General features: G+C 47.1%; 1 protein-coding gene and 1 long non-coding RNA gene across 5 annotated transcripts; one reads left to right on the top strand and one right to left on the bottom strand.

The window, feature by feature from the left end:
* The first annotated feature begins 673 nt into the window (after positions 1–673).
* On the top strand, positions 674–13,306 carry NR2F1 (nuclear receptor subfamily 2 group F member 1). Of its 4 annotated transcripts, XM_032746008.3 has the most exons (4): positions 674–1,264; positions 4,323–4,850; positions 9,915–10,102; positions 10,187–13,306. In XM_032746008.3, the coding sequence occupies exons 1-4, from the start codon at positions 814–816 to the stop codon at positions 10,193–10,195; spliced, it is 1,176 nt and encodes a 391-aa protein (XP_032601899.1). In that variant the 5' UTR covers positions 674–813; the 3' UTR covers positions 10,196–13,306. The 4 variants fall into 4 exon arrangements, with proteins under 4 accessions (XP_032601899.1, XP_030114829.2, XP_032601900.1 ...); XM_030258969.4 differs by having other exon boundaries at positions 9,915–13,306; XM_032746009.3 differs by lacking the exon at positions 674–1,264 and adding an exon at positions 1,284–3,467 and having other exon boundaries at positions 9,915–13,306.
* A 5,946-nt stretch (positions 13,307–19,252) lies between these two features.
* Positions 19,253–20,564, bottom strand: LOC140681858 (uncharacterized). The gene is made up of 2 exons (XR_012053044.1): positions 19,986–20,564; positions 19,253–19,917 (listed from the first exon to the last, which is right to left on the bottom strand). It is a non-coding gene; the product is annotated as an uncharacterized lncRNA (long non-coding RNA).
* Positions 20,565–22,137: the final 1,573 nt, after the last annotated feature.

Genomic DNA, 22,137 nt, shown 5'->3' with positions numbered 1-22,137 from the left:
ACGAGCGGCGAGCGGCGACCTCCTCCTCCTCTTCCTTCCCCTCCTCCTCCTCCACCTCCTCCTCCTTTTCCTCCTCCTCCTCCTCGGCGGCGCCGCGGCTTCCTCTATGCCTGCACATCCTCCGCGCTCGTAGCGCCCGGACCGCGTGTGCCTGTGCCCGTGCGTGTGTGCGTGTGCGCGAGTGGGGAGCCGTGTGCCGGGCATCTGCGCGCGTGTCTGCCTGCGTGTGCGTGTCCGGCGTGTTACTCTCCTGAATGCCTCTCCCGACAGCCTTGTTTGCCGTTTCTGATTTTGCAACTTGAAGTGGCGGCGGGGGGGGGGGGGGGGGGAGGGCGAGGAGAGGCAGTGAGAGCCGGGGAGAGCGGGAGCAGAGGGGAGAAGCGGTCAGGCGGGGGTATTTTAAAGAGGGGGGAGCGCTGGAAAGGGCAGGGAAGGGAAGGAAAGGAAAGGAAAAGGAAGGGAGGAAAAGGAAAGGAAAGGGGGGGGGAAGAGAGAAAGAGAAAATCCTCCGTCGCCCCCTCCCCCTCTCTAAAAAAAAATTAGCAAGAGCGCGAGCGAGAGGAGGGGGGCTCGCGGCGGCGAAAAATAAATAAAATAAAGAAAACGGCAGGAGCGGCTCCAGCCGGCAGCAGCGGCGGCGGCAGCAGGGCAGCGGCGGAGGCAGCAGAGGCGGAGGCAGGCGGCAGCAAGGGTCCCCTCGCTCTCCGCTCGCCCCCGGCGCCCGGGCGGCCGCCACCCCCCCGCCCCCCGCCTCACTCCCCGGCAGCCCGCAGCGAGACGCGCCGCTCCCCAGCACTTTTTTGGGCCCGAGATATGGCAATGGTAGTTAGCAGCTGGCGAGATCCGCAGGAAGATGTGGCCGGGGGCACTCCGAGCGGCCCCAACCCGGCCGCGACGCAGCCGGCCCGGGAGCAGCAGCCCCAGCAGCAGGGGAGTTCGGCCACCCCACACACCCCGCAGACCCCCAGCCAGCCGGGACCCCCCTCCACGCCGGGCACGGCCGGAGACAAGGGAGCGGGCCAGCAGGGCTCGGGGCAGAGCCAGCAGCACATCGAATGTGTGGTGTGCGGAGACAAGTCCAGCGGCAAGCACTACGGCCAGTTCACCTGCGAGGGCTGCAAAAGTTTCTTCAAGAGGAGCGTCCGCAGGAACTTAACTTACACATGCCGCGCCAACAGGAACTGTCCCATCGACCAGCACCACCGCAACCAGTGCCAGTACTGCCGCCTCAAGAAGTGCCTCAAAGTGGGCATGAGGCGGGAAGGTGAATATTTCTTCACTACTATGCTATCGCTCCCCTCTCCCCTTGGCTGTGCAGGCGTGCGTGTGCGAGGGCTCTCCGTCTGTCTGTGTCTGCCTGTCCGTACGCGCACACACGCGCACCTATATGCATATACATATATATATATATATATATACACACGCGCGCGCACACGCGCGGCGTGCAAACACACACACATATAAATATAAATATGTAAAAATAAATACACACACATACATATATATATATATATATGTGCATATATATATATATATATATATATATTTACAGCTCTCCGTAGCAATCCAGCAAGGACTCTATATATTTCCATGCACATGTCAATCTCTTCCTCTGCCTGCACTCCATCTGGCAGCTTTGCACCAGGTTCTGTTGTTATTGTCGATGGTGGTTGGTGGTGTTTTCTTTTTCTTTTCGGTGTGTGCCTCCTGCCCTCCCTCCCGCTCCTCCCCACCCCCTTCTACACCACTGCCACACTCTCCCCTTTCCTGATAATTGTGCAGAGATTTTTTTTATTATTATTATTATTATTACTACTACTATTATTACAATCGCTTGCTAAATATTTATCATTTAGCCGCTATCCCCACTTCCCCCTGCTCGCGCGTGTATGCGTGTGTGCGTGTGCGTGTTTTAGATGTGGTTTTGTCTATTGTTGGCATGAGACCGGAGGGTGGGGGGAGATACATCTTTCTCCCGTACGAGATGTGACTCCATTCAGCTTCCTTCCCCCTCACCCCCTCCCCACCCCCTTTCCACCCCATCATTTCTTTTTAAACCTGTAATACCTCTCGGTATTTGAGATTCATCTCTCAGGCTCATTTTCCCCGAAAGAAAGATGAAAGACTTGTAATTAGAGAAAGAGGAAAGGGTGTGAAAAAGATGGAAGGGAGAAAAGGGGGAAAAAAAAAAGAAAAGGGGAGGAAATGTGCTACTCTATCTTCGCTTCCATGTGCTTCCCGGTGCCCAGGAGTGTGCTTCTGTGGGAGATTTGGCCTTGTTTTCATTCCACGCATTCAAAGGAAAGTTTGTGACCTAACCGTGTTTCTGTAGTTCTGTCATTTTTTTTTTTTTTTTAGTGCGCTGCTCATTTTATTTCTTCATCAAACTCCACCCTCTCCTTAAAGTCTTCATACAAATCTCGATTTATAACCTCTTTACCGGTTCTTCTCATTTTAGCAGCATCCGCAACCTGCATCTGGCACGGGGTCCCCACTATTTCCAACCGCTCTGCTATTTTTTTTTCCTCCTTCTTTCCAAAAGTTGCCTGTGGTTTTCCTTGCGTTCGGACTCATCCTCGTGTAGGGAGAATTGCTGCCCTCCTTTCTCCTTGAAACATGTTCTCTCGGTTTAAAGTTTACCTTGTGACTGTCGTTAAAGATGTTCCAAAGATGTCACGTCAGCAAAATAGGTGATTTTGCGGAGCAGGGATTTTAAAACTGTATTTTATATGCCACAAAAAAAATGAAATTAATTAGGCTGCTCCAGATCTGAAAGAGCTCACAAATATGATGGCTTCATTGGTAGTTGCAGGGGCTGCTGGTAGGCACCTAGGAGAGTGGAGGCAAGCAAAATTTTTTTTATAGGAAGGAGAAAAAATTAAAAATAAATTTAAAAAGTGAGAATTATGCATGCAGTTGAATGAAAAATATGTGCCAAGTTTAAAAGTAGCTTGAAGAGGGAAAGGTAGGCTGGAGGGCAGCAGGACAGAGATCTGGCCCGGGTGGGAGGAGAGCTCGTTGGGGAAGAAAAGAGAAAGTTGAGAAAAATGTGGCGCGCCGGAAACATGAGTGATTGCATGTGCGGGTGTGTGCCTGCAAACGTGTGCGGTTGTGCGGGGTGTCTGTGTGTGCAGGGTACAAGCCTGAGTAGCCGTATCTTCCCCTGAAGTTACATTTGTTTACATGGCAAGCGGCTGCAAACGCTGGCACTGAAGGAATAAAACACACGCACACACTTAAAAAAAAAAAAAAAAAAAAAGAACAACAACATCAAAAAAAAACTTTGGTCAGCTCTCGAGGCATGCTTACGTTCTGTGTGGAGATGGTTAATGAATCCAGTGTTTTTGCAGTTGCAAGCTTGTGCATTCACTGTGCAACGCTGACTGCAGGCTTTTGCAGTGGCAACAGCTCACCAAAGATATTAATTACACCGTCCCCCTTTTTTTTTCCACGAATGTTTGGCTATTGTAAGTTCGGACATTTTTATTTTATTTCCCCCTTTCCCTTGATAATATTTAACCTTTCTCTTCCTTTTAGCAGGGAAAACTTTGCTGGGCGGGGGAGGGGGGGACTCGATGGAAGGCTGGTTCTGTGTGATAAAGTTAGCAGTGGGGAGCTGGAACGCTGCGACCTGTTCCAGCTTGAAGGGTAACGACGAGGTATTTTTTGAAGAATATGGACGCATTTGGTTTTATCAATTATTTAATTTAATATTTTATTCTAAAAAGGGATACATCAGTTTACTTGTACATTTCAGCGGTATTAGGGCAGTAGGCTGGGATTCACCAGAGAGCGTGGCTATATTTTTTACAGTTGGCTGTGATTTTTAACTCTACTTTCTCACCACCCGCAGGATTTCTTTGATTTTTTTTTTTTTTTTTTTCGTGCGGGCCTTTCTTTTGTTACGAGAGGGGAGGGGGGAAGAGGGGGTTGTGTGCGGATTTGTCTTGTTTGCCTTGGCTTTTTTTTTTTTTTTTTCCCTTTCTTTTTAATCTGTTTATTTTGTGAAGCCTGTCTGCATTGTGGTCGGGGGTGGGGGGAGTGGAACGCGCTTGGCTGCCGCTGGGCTGAGGCTGCCTGAGCAGGGGTCGGGGCCGGGGCCGATGCAGGGGCCGGGCGGGGGGCTCAATGCAGGTCGGCGGCAGCTGCCCGACTCCGCATGCCTCTGTCTGTCCGTGCCTGTGCGTGTGCCGGGGGCGAGGCGGTGGCGGGGAGGGGAAGAAGCCCGGCATTGTCTCCGGCTGGTTGGCAGCGCCGCCGGGGCGATGCCTGCGAGCCTCCTGGATGCACATTTCCTCTCCTTCTCTCCTTCTTTTTGTCAGCGGTTCAGCGAGGAAGAATGCCGCCCACCCAACCCAACCCCGGCCAGTACGCCCTGACCAACGGCGACCCTCTGAATGGGCACTGCTATCTCTCGGGATACATCTCCCTCCTGCTGCGGGCCGAGCCCTACCCCACCTCCCGCTACGGCAGCCAGTGCATGCAGCCCAACAACATCATGGGCATCGAGAACATCTGCGAGCTGGCTGCCCGTCTGCTCTTCAGCGCCGTCGAGTGGGCCCGCAATATTCCCTTCTTCCCCGACCTGCAGATCACCGACCAGGTGGCCTTGCTGCGGCTCACCTGGAGCGAGCTCTTCGTCCTCAATGCTGCCCAGTGTTCCATGCCCCTCCATGTGGCCCCGCTCCTGGCCGCCGCCGGCCTCCACGCCTCCCCCATGTCGGCCGACCGCGTTGTCGCCTTCATGGACCACATCCGCATCTTCCAGGAACAGGTGGAGAAGCTGAAGGCGCTGCACGTCGATTCGGCTGAATACAGCTGCCTGAAAGCCATCGTCCTCTTCACCTCAGGTGAGGGGACGGGTTGGGGATGTGAGATGTCTGGAGAGGAAAAAAAAAAAAAAAAAAAAAAAAAAGAAAACAGAAACCCCAAACCACATGCAGGAAAATAAGGGGAAAATTTAAATAGAATAATTTTTAAAGGAAAGGGACTGGAGGCCAAGGAAGCATAGCACCTGATGTGGATACACTCCAGTCCAAGGATCATCCTCATTGCCACTGATACTGGCTCTTTAACACACAGCCCCTCCAAAAAATAATACTAAAAACCAAAATCAAATTAAGTGTAGGCGGTGGAAACATGCATGTTAACAATTTTTCCCTGTGATAGATGGTTTGAATTAACTAGCAGGAAAGTTGCATTAGCATTGCCTTTGAAGTGCTCTGGTCATAGCCTATAAGAATATAATATGTGCACTATTATTGTAACCTGCAAGGGAGAATTTATAAACATCAAAGGGGAAATATGTGAAGGAAATATAGGAAATGGAAACAAGGCAAGATAAGAGTCTGGGCAGTGTAGTTTTTAAATTATTCTAATTATCATCACGATGTGGCTAATTGCCACCTTTCCAGCTTGTTTTTCTTTTTTTTTTCTTTTCCATATTTTATATCCCCTCTCCTCATCCCCTTGCTCCTCTCTTGTATGAGCTTCTCCCCTATTTTCTCAATTAGCAATAACTAAACAGTTCTGATAAATGTGACTTAAAACCAGAGCAAGGCAAAATTAAAAGCATTCCTGAACAAAAATGGCAAATCGTTCAAAGGCCTTGTTTAACACTGAGCAGTTCATAATCCATCAATATTTGCTGCCTTTCAAGCACGAAAGATAGTATTTACATTGTATTAAAATGTCTCCTAAATTTGCACTGTATTGTAATGTAGCAAATGTAGTATTAATATCGATTTGAACATCAGATAATTTATTTAGACAGAAGTATCTAATTTGTATGCAGGGTGGTCAGAGACATGTAGTGTGACTGCCCCCTTTTACTTTCAGTGCAAATGCAGTCTCGCAGCATTGGAGAGAATATTTCTTTGCAAAGGATAATGTGCAAATCTTAAAACAAACGGAAGATTTACTGAATAGCCAACTCGACATTTTAATGTATTTTATCATAATAAGTCTTCTTGATGGAAACATGTTTTTCAAGAGTGACAAAGAGACCTGCCTGCATTTATCAGGGTGATTTAACTCCACAGCCTGCCTGCAGACTCCCGGACTTTCCTTTCCCATTCGTTTCAGGGAGCTCATCAATAAACACACACAGTCAAGGAGAACTTTTTTTATTCCCTAGACCCAACTTGGAGAGATTCCTCCTAAGCAGAGCTGGGAACATGTCTGGCCTGTGCCTCAGCCCTTCCACACATCAAAGGCCCTGTGAAGGAAGTTGCCCATGACAGGGACATGGTTAAGGGAAATTTTTTTTTTTTCCTTTTTTTTCTCTCTCCAAAATCTTCCCCTTTTATTCCTGAAACAATTGACCTTGGCTAGAAAAAGGGTAAGTGGCTTTAGAGTATCCCCTCATTTACATATAATAAAACCAAATGTAATAACATTTGTGAGGAGAGAAGCCCCTTCCCACAGTGGAGTGGAGAATGAAGGAAGGGAACAATAATATTATTTCAGAGCAGGATCACACAGGGCATCTCAGAAAATAGAAATACTGCTGCCGGGAGTAATCTACTACTCGTTACCCCATGCACACATTTCCACTTTTCACTAAATTTTTTTTCATTGCATATTCAGAAAGGAATTAATGAGAAGCCTTTCTCAAAGTCATCTAACTTTTAAACAAACTTTAAGTGACAGAAAATACATTTTTAGGCATACTGTCCAAACTCATTTACTAAGGACTAAGTATTTAAAACTGGCATGGATTTTTCCTGTTGTGGTTTCTACATTTGGGCCCCAGAGAGCATGTATTTATTCTGTAAAATTCTGGACACCATCCAAATGCTATGTAGTAACTCAAAACCAGCTCCTTTCTTGCCGCCTTTACCATTCTCTCATATACCCTCCTCTATGCCCTCATCTCCTTCTCCCTGCGCCAAGCTTTAGCATTATTAATTTCTTCATCTACATTTTCATTGTCATAAATGAATGTTTCCAGGAACAGACAGACAGAGACAGATAACATAAAACAAATAAATCTATTTGCAGTGCAATAAGAACTTTTGATTTCTAGTTAGATGCCAACTGATTACGTTCTATTTTCTGAACACTAAACTCTTCTGAACATGTAATATGAAATACATTACCACCACTACAAAGGGGAAGGTTGGAGTGTGTTGAACAGTAATGGTTATTTATTTACATAATTTCTTTTCCATGGACTGCAAGAAGAAATATAGAGCTTTCCCTTATTGACACACTGCCGTATAAAAAAGCAAGGCGCACACAGGATTTTCACATTAGCCCACTTTCTGAGATGGAACAATAATTTACCTTCAGTAAACATGGGGTGCATTATTTCTCCCATGGATTGCACCTCTCTGGGCTGCATAATCTAATCGAGTTGTGGATCCCTTAATTATTATTATTTTTAATCTCATTCTGAAGGGAGAATTGAGCCTTCCCACCCCCACTTAAGACAGTGAAATAAAATCCAAGTGAAGGCATATGGCGGACCATTTAAAATAGTTTAAGCCAAACAGATATTGTGGCATGAGAAAATTCTAAGTGTTTGGAGTTCTAAGGCGAAATCCGTGGCAATTTTTCAAACACACACACATATCAGCCTGATGCCCTTTTAGAGAGCAGGTTCTCCATCCACATTGTCCAGTGACCTGCACTTATAGGTGCACTTATTGTAAATGTCTGATAAATATTTTACTAACCTTAAGGGTATGACATATGGGACATAAAGAAAAAAGCTCTGCCAGGGTGTCAGTAAGACCCTTTCATATTGCATTGTTTGGAAGTTGAATAGGATCCTAATGCATAATGGGCAGATAATGCATGTAAAATAGCAAGATATATGTAAATATGGAATCTGATTTGTGGCAATCAACATATGAACAGGTCTGTGGTTTTTGATATGTATTGCAAACAAGAACAGGCCCCAGCTTTTGATAGATATTTATGTTGCAACCTCGTACGTTAGATGTTGCAAAATATCATTGCATTAAAGGTAGAGTATGGATTAGCAGAGCAGCCTATCTCAGATAATTGTGTGTCTGAGGGATGCTAAGTCCACAGCTCAGGTCAAAGGTTCTCTTTCTCAGAAGTTCCTAAATTATGGCTTGTTTTATTTGTATTTTTGCTTGAGGCCATAGTATTGTAGATGAAGGTGTTCAGAAATCTTCATAAAGTCAGTTCTTGGTAAGGGAATACTTAAGCTTCCAAAATGCGTGTGCAACAGATTTTATTTTTAGCTTTGAATAATTTGTTAATTTGTTGTGTCTTTCCAGGGTCACAACTCTACATTCACATTTTTATAATGCCTTTTTGCGGGCCATTAACTAATTCATATATGGTTGTTTATATTAGTAAAGTCTGGCTTTGATCTGTTAACCTGCACTGCTAGCTGACCGCCTTGCTCTGATGTTGATGGCTGGAGGGTTTCTTTGGTTTGTTGGTTGGTTTTTTGGTTAGGTTTTTTGGTCATTTGTTTGGTTTGGTGTTTTTAATATCTATTCTGAATGTCTGAAACATCGTGGATGGTTTCAACCATCTGGGCATACCCATCACTTTGCCATGACTGTAGTTTCCTGAGCAAGCCCCTCCACAAGCAGCTGGTACACAATTATCCTCTGGTTTCGGTTATGTGTTCTATGAGATAGGATATGTGCTTGTAAGTGTCTCTGTGTGCGCGCAAATGCACAGACGCATCCATACCTCTCTCTGCTTGTATCTATATAAACAGAATCATGTATATAGATACAAATATGTGGCTGTAAAGGGTTTCTGCTCTCAGATTAGTGCACCTTTGCCCAGGTCATGTAGTTCTGCAAGGTGCAAGGTGTATGTTTCTGACCGTTTGGGTGCCAGAAAGACCTATAAGGAAAGAGTCTCTCTGGTTTCATTTAGGCAAGGCTTAGCCACTGCAGCTCTCCCCAGCTTCGTGTCTGAGAGCTACAGACGCCTGCTGAGCACAAACTGGGACTAACCTAGCCCTTTGCTACCAGATTTATCATAAAGCCCACAAAGACATCGCAAACTTGAGATCACTGGCAGCGATGCAGGAGCAGAGGAGACTCCCCTGCCACACGGCATCTCCCAGCCGTCTCCCTGCCAGTCGCTGCAGGTCCCAGTCGCTGCCTCTCTGTGATGTGCAGCCATGTCAACAAACTCCTTGTGTCTCACTCTGCTTATGTGCAACTCTGCTTATCTTCTTCTTACTATTATTATTATTATTATTGTTATTTATTATTATTATTATTTTCCCCAATACCTTATTTTTCTTCCTCTCGGCGTTATTTAAGGGGGCTGGTCCAGGTTTCCAGCATCCCGGTGATGGGCTCCCTGGAGCAGAAACCACGCTCGACAGCGCGGAGTGTCGGTGGGGGGGATGTGAAAAGAGAGTGTGGGGGTTTGTGTATGTGTGTGATTGGGACAAGTGGGGTGTTGGCACCCCATCATATTCTGGGTGAAAATACCCACACTGGCGACGAGGCAGAGCAAGGTCATGTTATGTATTTGGCAGCGGTGCGCGGGATGGGATGGGGTGGCATGGGGTGGAATGGGATGGCATGGGATGGGATAGGATGGGATGGGATGAGATGGGATGGGATGGGATGGAGTGGGATGAGATGGGATGGAGTGGAATGGGATGGGATGGGATGGGATAGGATAGGATAGGATAGAATAGGATAGGATAGGATAGGATGGGACAGGACGGGACGGGACGGGATGGGATGGGACGGGATGGGATGGGATGGGACGGGATGGGATGGGGGCTGCGCTTTTGGGCTGCCCCCCATCCTCGCGGAATTTCCCTGTGTGCTTCCCAGCCACTAACCATCTCCCCCCTGCTTCCTCCTCCTCCTCCTCCTCCTCCACCTCCTTCCTGCACTCTCCTCCCGCCTGCCGCCGTTCTGTGGCTGCCTCCGCGGGTGCGGTGCGGTGGGCAGACGCCTGCGGCCTATCGGATGCTGCGCACATCGAGAGCCTCCAGGAGAAATCGCAGTGCGCGCTAGAGGAGTACGTGCGGAGCCAGTACCCCAACCAGCCGAGCCGCTTCGGGAAGCTGCTGCTGCGGCTGCCCTCCCTGCGCACCGTCTCCTCCTCCGTCATCGAGCAGCTCTTCTTCGTCCGCTTGGTAGGTAAAACCCCCATCGAAACCCTCATCAGGGATATGCTACTGTCGGGGAGCAGCTTCAACTGGCCTTACATGTCCATCCAGTGCTCCTAGAGCCCATCCCGCACCCCCGGCAGAGAGGCGGCGGAGCGGCGGAGCGGGGAGCGCTCGCACCGAGGGGCAGTCGGGGTGCGGGGGGGGCCCGGGAGGTGGACACTGAACAAAAGTAAGGGCGAGTGAGAGCACAGATGTGGCCGTGGAGGGAAGGACGGACCTGTCGTCCGTGGAGGTTGTGATGTTTCGCCTTTTTTTTTTTTTTTTTTTTGGCCTATTTTGGTTTTTTGTTTTCTTTTCTTTTCTTTTGAAGAGGAGGAAAAAAGAAATAAATAATATTAATAAAAGAGACAAAAAAAATGAGTATTGAGGGGATATTAATCAAACCTGAAGGGGATACTGGATCTTCCAGGATTTATTGTGGACTGTCGTTGATATATGCTGTACAGTAAACCAACAAAACATAAAAGCATTGAAACTGAACTGAACCTTGTGTAGAATAAAAAAAAAAAAAAAAAAAAAAAGCCCAAAACCAAGCAAACAACAACAAAATTTCCATGCGCAAACACTTACCATGAACATTGTTACTCCTTTTGTAATATATTAGTCTTTATTTTCGATTTTGGTAAAAGTTAAAAAACATCATATGCGCATAAAGAAAAAAAAAGGAGAATTAGGGGGAAATAACATTTTCCAAATAATTATAAAAGAATTGTCCTGTGTCTATGTATCTATATCTGTTTTGTATTTTTTTTTTTCTGGTTCCAAACCAGGTTTCCTGTGATTCTATACTAATAATTTTTGATATAACCCTTTGCTTCTTATAATGAGTGCGATATATGTTGTCAAAGCTGTTCTTCAAGAATTAAAATTGAAGTGAGAATTTAAAAAAATAAAAGAATTTAGCAAAAAAACCCCCAACTTATCACCCCACAACCCATGAGTCTTGTTGCTTGAAACATGCCAACAATTCACTAAAAAAAGAAAAAAAAAAGAAAAAAAAAAGAAAAAAAAGAAAAACACAAATAATAACAACAAAAAATCTCCCCATATTTTTAACCCCTTTACTGGTGCTAAAAAGGAGAACTTAAAAAATACTTGGGAGGGGTAACACAGTCGTGCAAACTACAGGATGTTCCAAAATGGACTTGACTGTATAAGCTTAGGGCTGAGCTGTCAAGGCCTAGAAAAAGGGAGCAGGAGTTGTAGTGTGATGCCTTATGTGACCTCACCTCACGGGGACTGCACCACAACTCTCCATCAAGGCTGATGGGCCTATCAGGCTGGTCTGCTCCTTTTTGAAACACCTTTTTCCATCACGTGGATTTTCTGCTGAGTTCACACCTTGCTTTTTACTCTCAGACACCGTGGGAATGGACTGAAGTCACCATATGCCTACCTGTGCAGCAGGAGGCATATCTCTAGCTATGGGTCCTGTTTGTTCCAGGCATGGCGGCTTTCTGCTTCTGGGGGCTTGGCATCGGGCTGACTTTTTTGGTTTTACCTTCTTTTCCACTCCAAGGGTTTGCAGACCCCAGTATGTGCTCCAGTGTGCATGCCTTCTGCTTACTGCCAGCCAGAACAGATCTCTTGATTTTTTTTCCCAAATCTAGTTGCTGTGTGTGGAGGGTATTCCCACTCCATTAATACGGAAATCCAGCTGGATGCTTGCTCATTGGGTGGTGAGATAGTGCATTTCATGTATGCTTATGTGCCATGGCCATGCAAAAAACACAGGCTGGGACATCCCACACCATGGCCCACCCACTGCCAGGGTCTGAGCTCTGTGCCAAAAAACCCTTTTCATTTCAGCTTGTCTTTTTTCCCCCAGAAAATTAAAAATCGTTTTTGTAATGGAGCTCCTTTGAAGGTAAAGGCTTCTAGCTGGTGGTGCAGATCTCTGTAACAGCTTTCAGTGCATTAATGTTTTATAGGATCTGAGACAGAGCTGTAAGAAAACATACTACCAAGGGAGCTCTTTCTTAATGTATTAATAAAGCTGGATCTTTAAAAATAACATTGTCCCTCTCACACAGACACCTCCTGTGCCTTCCAAACAAGCCTAGATGAGGTGTACTTTTCGGTTTGTGAAGACATGGGCATTGTTTTCCCTTTAATTTGCTATCTTCCATACTCTCTTCTCTCTCCTTCCCTCTCTCTCTCTTAATCTCTCCCATCCTTTTTTTTTTTTTCTTTTTCCCCCTTTTTTTCTTTCTTTAGCAAGATTCTTCAATTCAACTCGCTTGGGGTTTTTAATATTCTAGGCGCAGCAGATCTGAGGTGAGAACAGCTTTATACAGTAGACGGTTGTAGCTGGATAATCAAGATTACAGGCAGATCCTCTATAGGGGCATCACCCCATTCAAGATGGAGAAACGGCCTGTATTCATAGGTGCTGGGGCGGGTGGGGGGGGTCGGGGGGGGGTGGGGACTTGGATAATTCCAGACCTGAGCACACAAGAACAGGGATTTGGGAGTTCGACAGACCGACAGACATCCTCCCTTTTGTCACTCACTTGGACACTGCATGAGTGAGAGCTTTGTTCCTGCCCCTTCCCCGGGGCCTTCCCTGGAGAGAGGCAGTCCAGCAGCCCCTCCGGGCTCTCAACAGGAGAGAGAGGGAATGCTCAGACATGGGAGGTGCTGAAAGAAACATTTTCAGCACTGCTTTATGGTGGGATGGGTGATTTGGGACCCAGATGAATTAGCAGTTAAAAACACAAACAAAATAAAAACAACAACAACAACGGCAAATCAAAAAAAAAACAAAAAACCAAAACAAACCCGAACCCAAAAAACCCAAACCCACCAAAATAAACAAACAAACACCCCCAAAAAAATAACAACAAAAAGCAAACCAACAAAATAAAAAACCAGCCCCCTCTCTACCTAAAAATAAACAAACCAAATGGGGATATCGGAAAAGAAAAACAGGTCTCGGTTTCTTCCAATGCGATGTAGATAAATCCATTACAGTGTTATCCCACTGATGAAAACAGATAAACCTTTTCGTAGATATTTTTCAATTAATTTTCATATTTATGAATAATAATAACCCACGGATTGCCGCGAAACTTGCAGGTGTAGAGGAGGTGTACGAGATGCACTTATTTCCATGTATGTGCCTAGAAAGAAGTGTTTCAATCCCTTATTAAACTTTGCTTATAAGACGGTATTGTGCATTGAAGTGTTAACTACCCAACCTGCGCTGTGTCAGTGGATGCTTTCATTTGCCACGCTGCAGCTTCTCGGGCATTCATATGGCACCGAAAAGTACTGTATCATCGCGTCATCGCGTGCTATTTGCTGGGGGGAAAAAAGATAATATGTGAATGTGGAGACAGGCTGGGGTCCCTCAGCAAGTTTCTGCCGATTTATCCGTAATCTACAATATACTGCTTTAAAACCAGCCCCATCTACATTGCCTTGATGTTGCGAAGGGCGCGGGCGCTGTCCCCGGAGGCTCCTCGGCTCCCCGAGCTCCTCAGGAGGCGGAGTCGGCAGGGAGTTCCCTCGCATCCCTGCATCCCTGCATCCCGCCGCGCAGGGCTCCGCGGCCCCTCCGTGCTCACCAGCAGCTGCGGCAGCACTTCAAAGGCTGGGCTGGGGTTGGAGGGGAGGAAGCAGCGGGTCGGTAGGATTTGGGAGAGGGGTGACCCTCCCACCCGAGCCCCGCGCAGGGGACCTGCTCGGGGCACAGCAGTTACAAAGCCCTCCTTCCCACTCCTCTTAGCACCTCGCTAACTAGCTTGCCTCCTCCCACCGCCCAATTAGGCCTTTTCTATACATTTAATCGAATAAATATTTGGAAATGCTGCTAAGTGGTAGGTTGAACCCGAGCTGAGGAGGAGGGGGGCTTGCCGGCGGTGGCAGGGGTAGCGCCGAGGCAAGGGTCGTTTCTGTGTGTGCGCGCCTCCTCCTGCTGTCCCCGAATGCCGTGGGCTGCGACTTCCCCTTTCCCGGGATTTCTCGACACGCCCTTGCCCCCGGGAGGCACCTTTTGGGTGGCTCGGCTTCCATCCACCTCCTTCATCTGCAGGAGGAGGGTGATAAGCCCACTCTAGGGGTAGGGGTAAAGGATAACCCCCGCTTTCCCCGTATCCGTCGAAATAAAGTAGAACTGGGGAGGGAGCGTGGGTATGGGACTCCATCACGAGTGACCTGTCTCATCGCCACCAATAAAATCGACGGATCAACATGAAAAAGAATATTTTCGTGCTGAGGCAAATGGACGGTCTTGCACAAAAATCTGGCTCGGGGTCACTGCAAGTGTCAGCAGAAGTAATACAAGAAAAGGTGGATTCTGCGTGGGTTCACTCGCAGGATACTGGTTGGTTACCTACACAAAGACAGAAATGTCTTTTATCTGACAGAAGGGGCTGAATAGGACCTCCGGTTTTGCTGGTGTTTTGTTGCGGTTTTGGGGTTTGGTTTTTTTTTTTGGGTTTTGGGTTTTTTTGGTTTTTTTTTTATTTATTTATTTTTTTGTTTGTTTTTGCTGTGGTGTTTTGTTTTGTTTTTTTTTTTTTTTATGGTTGGGTTTTTTGTGGATTTTTTTTTTTGTTGGCTTTGTTTGTGGTTTTTTGTTTCTTGTTTGTTTTTTTTGAGGGGAGTGTGTTTGTTTGATTTCTTGGTTCGGTTTGGTTTTTTCTCATTAGCTATGGGGTGTGGCAGCCAGACGTCCCCTTCTCAACAGGCAGCAGATGCGACCAGCTGCGAGCAGGCAGGGTTGGCAGGGACGGTGGCACTGCCTGGCCTGGATGGACTCTCCGACAGATGGACAGAGGGATGGAGGGCTGAAAAGGGTTGTCAGGGCTTGCTGCAGCCGCTCCCTCCAGCAGTGTCCCTGCGTGCAGCCATACACAGGGAGTGTCCGCGAACGCGTGTGCATGGCTGCTACAGACACTGTCGACATGCTTCCTCCAGTTTCATGGGACATTTTGACTATTCAAAGCGTTAGTTTATAAGTCTTGAAATAGCGGTTCTTTTCTTTTCTCTTTTCTTTTTTCTTTTCTTTTCTTTTCTTTTCTTTTCTTTTCTTTTCTTTTCTTTTCTTTTCTTTTCTTTTCTTTTCTTTTCTTTTCTTTTCTTTTCTTTTCTTTTCTTTTCTTTTCTTTTCTTTTCTTTTCTTTTCTTTTCTTTTCTTTTCTTTTCTTTTCTTTTCTTTTCTTTTCTTTTCTTTTTTCTTCCCTTCCCTTCCCTTCCCTTCCCTTCCCTTCCCTTCCCTTCCCTTCCCTTCCCTTCCCTTCCCTTCCCTTCCCTTCCCTTCCCTTCCCTTCCCTTCCCTTCCCTTCCCTTCCCTTCCCTTCCCTTCCCTTCCCTTCCCTTCCCTTCCCTCCCCTCCCCTCCCCTCCCCTCCCCTCCCCTCCCCTCCCCTCCCCTCCCCTCCCCTCCCCTCCCCTCCCCTCCCCTCCCCTCCCCTCCCCTCCCCTCCCCTCCCCTCCCCTCCCCTCCCCTCCCCTCCCCTCCCCTCTCCTCTCCTCTCCTCTCCTCTCCTCTCCTCTCCTCTCCTCTCCTCTCCTCTCCTCTCCTCTCCTCTCCTCTCCTCTCCTCTCCTCTCCTCTCCTCTCCTCTCCTCTCCTCTCCTCTCCTCTCCTCTCCTCTCCTCTCCTCTCCTCTCCTCTCCTCTCCTCTCCTCTCCTCTCCTCTCCTCTCCTCTCCTCTCCTCTCCTCTCCTCTCCTCTCCTCTCCTCTCCTCTCCTCTCCTCTCCTCTCCTCTCCTCTCCTCTCCTCTCCTCTCCTCTCCTCTCCTCTCCTCTCCTCTCCTCTCCTCTCCTCTCCTCTCCTCTCCTCTCCTCTCCTCTCCTCTCCTTTTTAGACCCATATATCTGTCTCCTCTCCTCTCTGTTTTAATGGGACAGGCACAAATTGGGGTCACCTCGCCCTTTCCCACGTTTGTTCCCTTTCTTTTATATCTTTGGGACTAATTTCTGAAACTGCATGACCTCCACGAAACCTGTCTGTATATTTGTTTTAAAAGGTTCGCTTTCTCTCTATCCTCACAGCCACTGACTTTGATGTGGGATACTTTTGACACCCTTCCCTGTTTAATCAGCAGCGGGTCAGAGAGAGGGAGGATGAGTTTTTTGAAGTGATTTCCCCAGTAATAATAAAAAAATAAATACATTTCGAAAGCCACAACTCTAAGGTGCCAAGGGCAGACCTGATGTGTTCGGGTACCTTGCAAACCTGCTGGATTTCCAGGTGCTGATGACGTGGGAGAATTTCTCGTACGAGGCACTTTTGAAGAGGAATAGGGGAACAAACAAACAAACAAACAAACAAAACAGACAGAGAGAGAAACCAAGAGCGAGAAGGAGGGATGAAAGAAAGAAGGGAAGAAGAAGAAGAAAAAAGTAAAACAATTTTAAAAAATGAAAAGGACAGAGGTGTGAAGGAGGAGGTGAACGAGAGGAGAGATCCGGGAGCAGAAGTGGAAAGCAATAAAACTCTTGTTAAAGTACTTGCTCAGGATCCATGGCGTCACAAAGTCTCTTACTTAGGAAGCCAGAGAGTTTTATTCCTAAATGAGTTAAAGAGCCATTTACCTCTGTCGTGTTCTATTCATCAAGCCACAAGTCGAGAGTCCCTAACATGAAACTATTTGTTTGCTTACACAACCAGCTGGGTGCAATTTCACGACTGAGATATCTATCTGAAAGCGCCTCTCATTTATTATCCTTACTTGTCAGCGAATCCATTTTCCAACTTTTTTTCCACCTCCACGCCCATTCTTTCTTCCTTCATGAAGGCTCTGGGTTTAAATGCTCCCTTTAAGCATTTCAGTACCCACCCCTTCTCCTCTCTGAGCACCTTCAGCGCAAAATAGCCGGGGAGAGAGTCTGAAACTGCAAAGATGGGAAAGGTGACCACTTCCCAAGGTGGTCCCACTTTACAGTTCCTTTTTTCCTCCCTCCCGTTTCTTCCAAGGCGTCTCTGACAATGCTATGGAGTCACCTACCGCTCTTTTCTTTTTTAATTGAGGGCACCCCTGCCTGACATCTTTCCACGGCGGTCCCGGTGTAAGGTGCAGCCACCTAAAGAAAAAAAAAATTGCATTTTCTGTCCGTGAGAAAGGACCAGAAACACCCCCTCCCTGACACTGCCGAAGCCATAGAAAGGTGGGGACCCTGACTACTCTCGCTAGACCAGTTTTGATGGTCACTAGGGTGCAAGAGCTGGTGTGTGGAGGAGGGTGGTGAAGGTATTCCGAAGAAGGCATGAGGAGGGATGTCAGGATCTCTTCTCTTGCATCCATGTAGTCTCCAGTGGAAATACAAAGACACCACATGTAATGGGCCCAATCAGTTTATAAAAGTAATTGCGACAAAAGACAACAATTAGTAAAAATGGAGAAAAAAATCAATTTTTCAGGAGGAAATTATATCTCCTCGCCTTTTTATTAGCCCAAATTTTGTATAATCAGGACTATGTGAGTAATGTTTCAAAGCTGGAGTGTCTGGCTGACATAAGATTACTGTTAGTAATTTTAATGATGGCTGTATAATCCATCATTGGATATACAATAATAACCTCCTCTCATTCAGAACCCTCCACCAAACTTGAAGCAACGGGTCAAATCCAAAACTACAGGTGTAAAATATCCTCAGTTGTTAAACAGAAGGAAGAAAGGGGGAAGAGCAGGTGGGGAGAGGCTCCTTAGAGAAGAAGCGGGTTGGTGGCTGTAAGCTATGCTATTATATTGTTTAGGAAGGTATTTGCTGTATATGACGTTTAAGGTGGATCATACCGCCGCTAGATTAAACAAAGCCCAGACCAAAGCCCATGTCGACCATGGTCGACCCCAGTGAGGAGCGAGATGCGTATGTCTGCGTGTCAGAGACCCTGCAGTAGCCCGAATGCATGTGCGTGTGTGTGCCAGGAGTCAACCTAGACTCCATCCCGTTCAGCGAGGGCTGATTAGCATTTCCCGGCAGCCGTGTACCAGCGCTGACAACTAACAGAGATATCCAGCTCACCATTAGGCCTTCTTCTTTTGTCTGCAAACTGCCGGCAGCAGCCCAGACCCCCACGCATCCGCTGCCCGCACCGCTGCAGCGTGCAGCCCTGCGTGCAGCGCTCCGTGCTCTGTGTCCGGCCACAAGCTGCCACCCCACCTGCCGCTGCCTGCGGCCAACCTCTCCGTTCACCTTCGCACAAGTTTATATATATATATAATTTTCCCTTCCCTTCCTTCCCCTTAGGATGTTGAAGTGGGGGTGCTGCTTCCCGCGGCCCCTAGGATCCCTATTCCCCTCAGGGTTCACAGCAAGTCAGGGCTGCTCTTTTTCCCCTTGTTTTCTCACTTTTCCTCCATCTGCACTGCGGGATCGGGTGCGCCAGTGGCTTCCTTCAACAAACACACGAGTCGCCCTACTTGCTGTCCTTTTGTCTTTCCCCCACCTGGGGTTCTTTTTGAGAGGTGAGATATCCGTTGAAACGCTTAACCAGTTCCACGCAAAGAGCCAATAAAGAAGGAGTTGGGATTTAAATTCACAGGCCACTAAAGCGCTTTAAGCTCCCAGTTTTGAGCCAAACTGCATTTCTTAGCGTCTGGAGAGCCACATCAACTTCCAGCAAGTAGCTGAGACTCCCTGAAGTGATAAAAAAAAAAAATAGCAGGTACTTTTTTCCCCCCTGAGAGCCACACAAATTGGTCCATGTTGACAGATGTTTGTAACTTAGTAACTTCTTGAAGTTTTTTCTTTTATTTCCCCCCTCCCCTCCTCTAAGCCTTCTTCCGAGCTTGCTTTGTTGTTTTAAAATATGCATGTCTCTCAGGAATGCAAGTCACGAGTCCAAACTTCGTGTCCAACCTCCCACAAGAAATGATCCTTTTATAGGGAACCCGATATGTCTCAATCTGCACTTCACTCAAAGCCTCTGGATATAGGGCACTGGTCTCTGCACAAAAATAACTCCGCTGAAACATATTTCCACCTAAAAAACATGAATGACTCCCAGGGAAGAAATGTATCTCCCATAATTAAAAGCGGCAGAGCTCTGAGGGGAATGAAGCCTGGAGGAAAAGAAGAGGAAGAGGGAAAACGAAAAAAAAAAAAAAAAAAAGGAGGTGTGTGGGGAAGCAGAGAACGAGAGAGATTTTTTATTTCTGTGTTTGTTGCATCGGGCCGAGATTAGCAGCAGGTTTATCCAAGACGAGCCCCTATGGCAGCTTCGGGTGCGTGGGGAGAACGCGACAGCTCATGAGGAGCAGAGAAGAGGAGAGATTAAGGAACAGAGCCTAACTCCGAGAAAAGAGTAAGTGACCCTCAGTACAATGCAGGAGCCAGAGGAGTGCCGAGCTTTGAATCGGCAGCCAAAGTTGGGTTGCGAGCGCGAACAATGGCATCGGAATGGGGGGGGGAAGGGAAGACCCAGGCCCAGGGGGGCGGGCAGGGGCCAGACACCCGTGTGTGAGTGCGCCTCGACCTCCGGTCCCTTCCCTGCGGGGAGCCCGGGTGGCAGCGGGGATGGGGACGAGGGCGCGGATGGGACGAGAGTGAGGATAGGGATGGGGCCTGCCCCGGTTTATGTAGGGGATAAAAAGAATGGGGGGGGGGGGGAGGAGGGGGGAAAGGGCAGAAAGGGAGAGGGAAGAAGGGTGGGAGGGAAGCGAGCAAAACTTCCCAAGTGATGAGAAACAGATGATCTCCTGGCTGGGTCACGTTTGTTCCTCGGTCCTGATGCGAAGTGACGTCAGCAGTTGCATACCCTATCGTCGTCAGATCGAGCAGGACGGGGAGAGGCCTTTCCTCTGCCTTCCTTGCCTCCTCCGCTCTCTGTCGGGACAAACTTCCATCAGGATTATGCAAAATCATGCCCTAAGATCTCCCGGCCGATGCGACACCTTTCCCTCCGTGTGCCACGCCATCCACGCATCCAGCATATGAAAAGCTCGGCAGGCCCCTGAGCCTATAGGATCTGGTACCACATTAGTTTCCAGCAATATTTACAGCACTGCTTTTAATACGCACCAGATGGTTTGCGACGATGCTGCCCCAGCCAGTGAGATCTTTGTTTTTTATTCAGCAGCATTTTGTTACAATTGTACGCCATGCTGAGACCAATTTTATTGGAGACCTTTATTTTTTCCCGTATCTGTGATACTTTATATGACAAAAAAAACCCAAACCCAACTTCTCTGCAGTCTCTTGGCACAGAGGCTGGGTGGACAGGAAGGCAGGGGCAGTGGCAGACAGCTCTCCTCATTCTCAATAACGAGATGCTCCTATGTGTGCACAGATAAATAATACATATGCACATTTATTCATTATATTTGACCAATAACGCTCATATTTGTTAAACCTCAAATGAGTGCACTCGCCTGCATGATGACAAACATCACAGGGCAATAAATATTGCATACAGTTAATTATTATGCCTTGTTCTTCTTATGTACTCAGACCGCTTGTAAAGCTCCTTGCAAACACAAACGTCTATCACGGATATTTCGCTTGAAAAGGGAAAAAATCAGTCCCTTGAAGTCTCTGGTAATTCTTAAATATTGACAGGAGGAAACTGTGGCTAATAGATTCCTGCGAGGTAAACACTCTGCTTTTAAGAGAGGAGAGAGAGGGAGAGAGCGCAATCCTTGTCTAGAAAACATTCCAGGGCTTTTATTTCACTGCCTGGGATATGTTATCATCCAGGGTCGCGTTCGTTTTTCTCCTGGAATTCCGAGACCTTCTCTCTCTCTCTCTCTCTCTCTCTCTCTCTTTTTTTTTTTTTTTTTTTTTTTTTACTCTACGGCAGAGATCCTGGTTTCATCGTGACCGTGTAAATAAAATAGCCGATTTAGTCCTTTGCAGGTGTGTTTCCCTCTACACGAACGCTTTCCCTGCTTTTATAGGAACTCACATTTATTTCCTGTCCTGCCAAAATCACAGATGTTTATTTTATTGACGTAGCCTATACCTTGGTTGTGCCAGGAATAATATGTCTCTACTAAAAATCATTTAGCAAATAATCGAGGCGTTCTAGATGCTTTCCAATTTACATATGTACTTGGTCATAAAGTGATATGTAAAAAAATTAACATCTGCCTTCCTAAAATAAAGTGTTACAAGTAGCTTTTTAAGAATGCTTCCCTCATTTTAAAAATAAATAGGTAGAGATAAACTGAAGTCCATATGTATAGTATATTTACAATGGGTTTAAGATTTGAAGGTAGCCATTCATTGAATAAGTAATTCAGAACTGACGTTTTAAAAGCTACTTAACCTCAGGCATTCTTGAATCTTAAAGGATTTCCAACGATATTGCTGTCATTTAATTGCATATCAATACGGAAATGTGCACAGGCACGGCCTCGGATGCTGTGCTTAAAAATATGATGTTCCAACTCAGATTTTATTCTCCCACGTCCTCAACACGTCTTTCTCTTCTCTTCAGACCAGATGCCCAGAAGGTGCGATCTCTTTCCTTCCTCAGCTTCCACCTTTGTCTAGGGAATGCAGCCGGTGCTTCCCGGCGATCCTCACACACGGGCTATTTTACCAAGCTTTGTCCTTCGTATGGAGAGGGGGATCGGGATCTGCAAGCACCCACGCCTCTTTACTCTATCTGCAATAGAAGGCCAGAGCCATTGCCAGATGAGCCGGGGTGTGTCACAAATGTTCTCTGCACCCAAAAAGAACCTCTACTGTTTCCCCCCTGGAAAGGGCTTCGAGGTGCTTCCACTCTCCTTGCATCCTCAAAACTGAGATGACAAAACCTATCAAGTCTGGGGACGGGCGGTCACACTATAAGGCGACCCCCAGCCGGGGCAGACGGACTGGAGGGGAGGCGCACCTCTGGGTGTGCAGCTGCACCTCGGGACTGAACCCGCACGGGCTTAAGACACGATGAGAGCAACATCAAATCCCAGTCCACTCTACCCCTGACACAGGTCTTGCTGGGGAAACTTCTAAGTGGCTCCCAAGTCCCGTGTCCTACCCTAGGCTGCCTCAGAAGCCAGTTTTGGTAGGGGACGAGGTGTGGTTTCTGCACTCCCCAAAGGG

Source organism: Taeniopygia guttata, chromosome Z, assembly GCF_048771995.1.
Source record: "Taeniopygia guttata chromosome Z, bTaeGut7.mat, whole genome shotgun sequence".
NCBI lineage: Eukaryota > Metazoa > Chordata > Aves > Passeriformes > Estrildidae > Taeniopygia > Taeniopygia guttata.
Note: the sequence above shows the minus strand (reverse complement) of the source record. Positions and strands in the feature narration are given on the sequence as shown.

Coding starts and splice junctions, on each gene's coding strand:
- NR2F1 (XM_030258969.4), top strand. CDS start 814: ATGGCAATGGTAGTTAGCAGCTGGCGAGATCCGCAGGAAGATGTGGCC. Junction 1,265..4,322: donor AGTGGGCATGAGGCGGGAAG/GTGAATATTTCT, acceptor TCTTTTTGTCAG/CGGTTCAGCGAGGAAGAATG. Junction 4,851..9,914: donor CATCGTCCTCTTCACCTCAG/GTGAGGGGACGG, acceptor TGCGGTGGGCAG/ACGCCTGCGGCCTATCGGAT.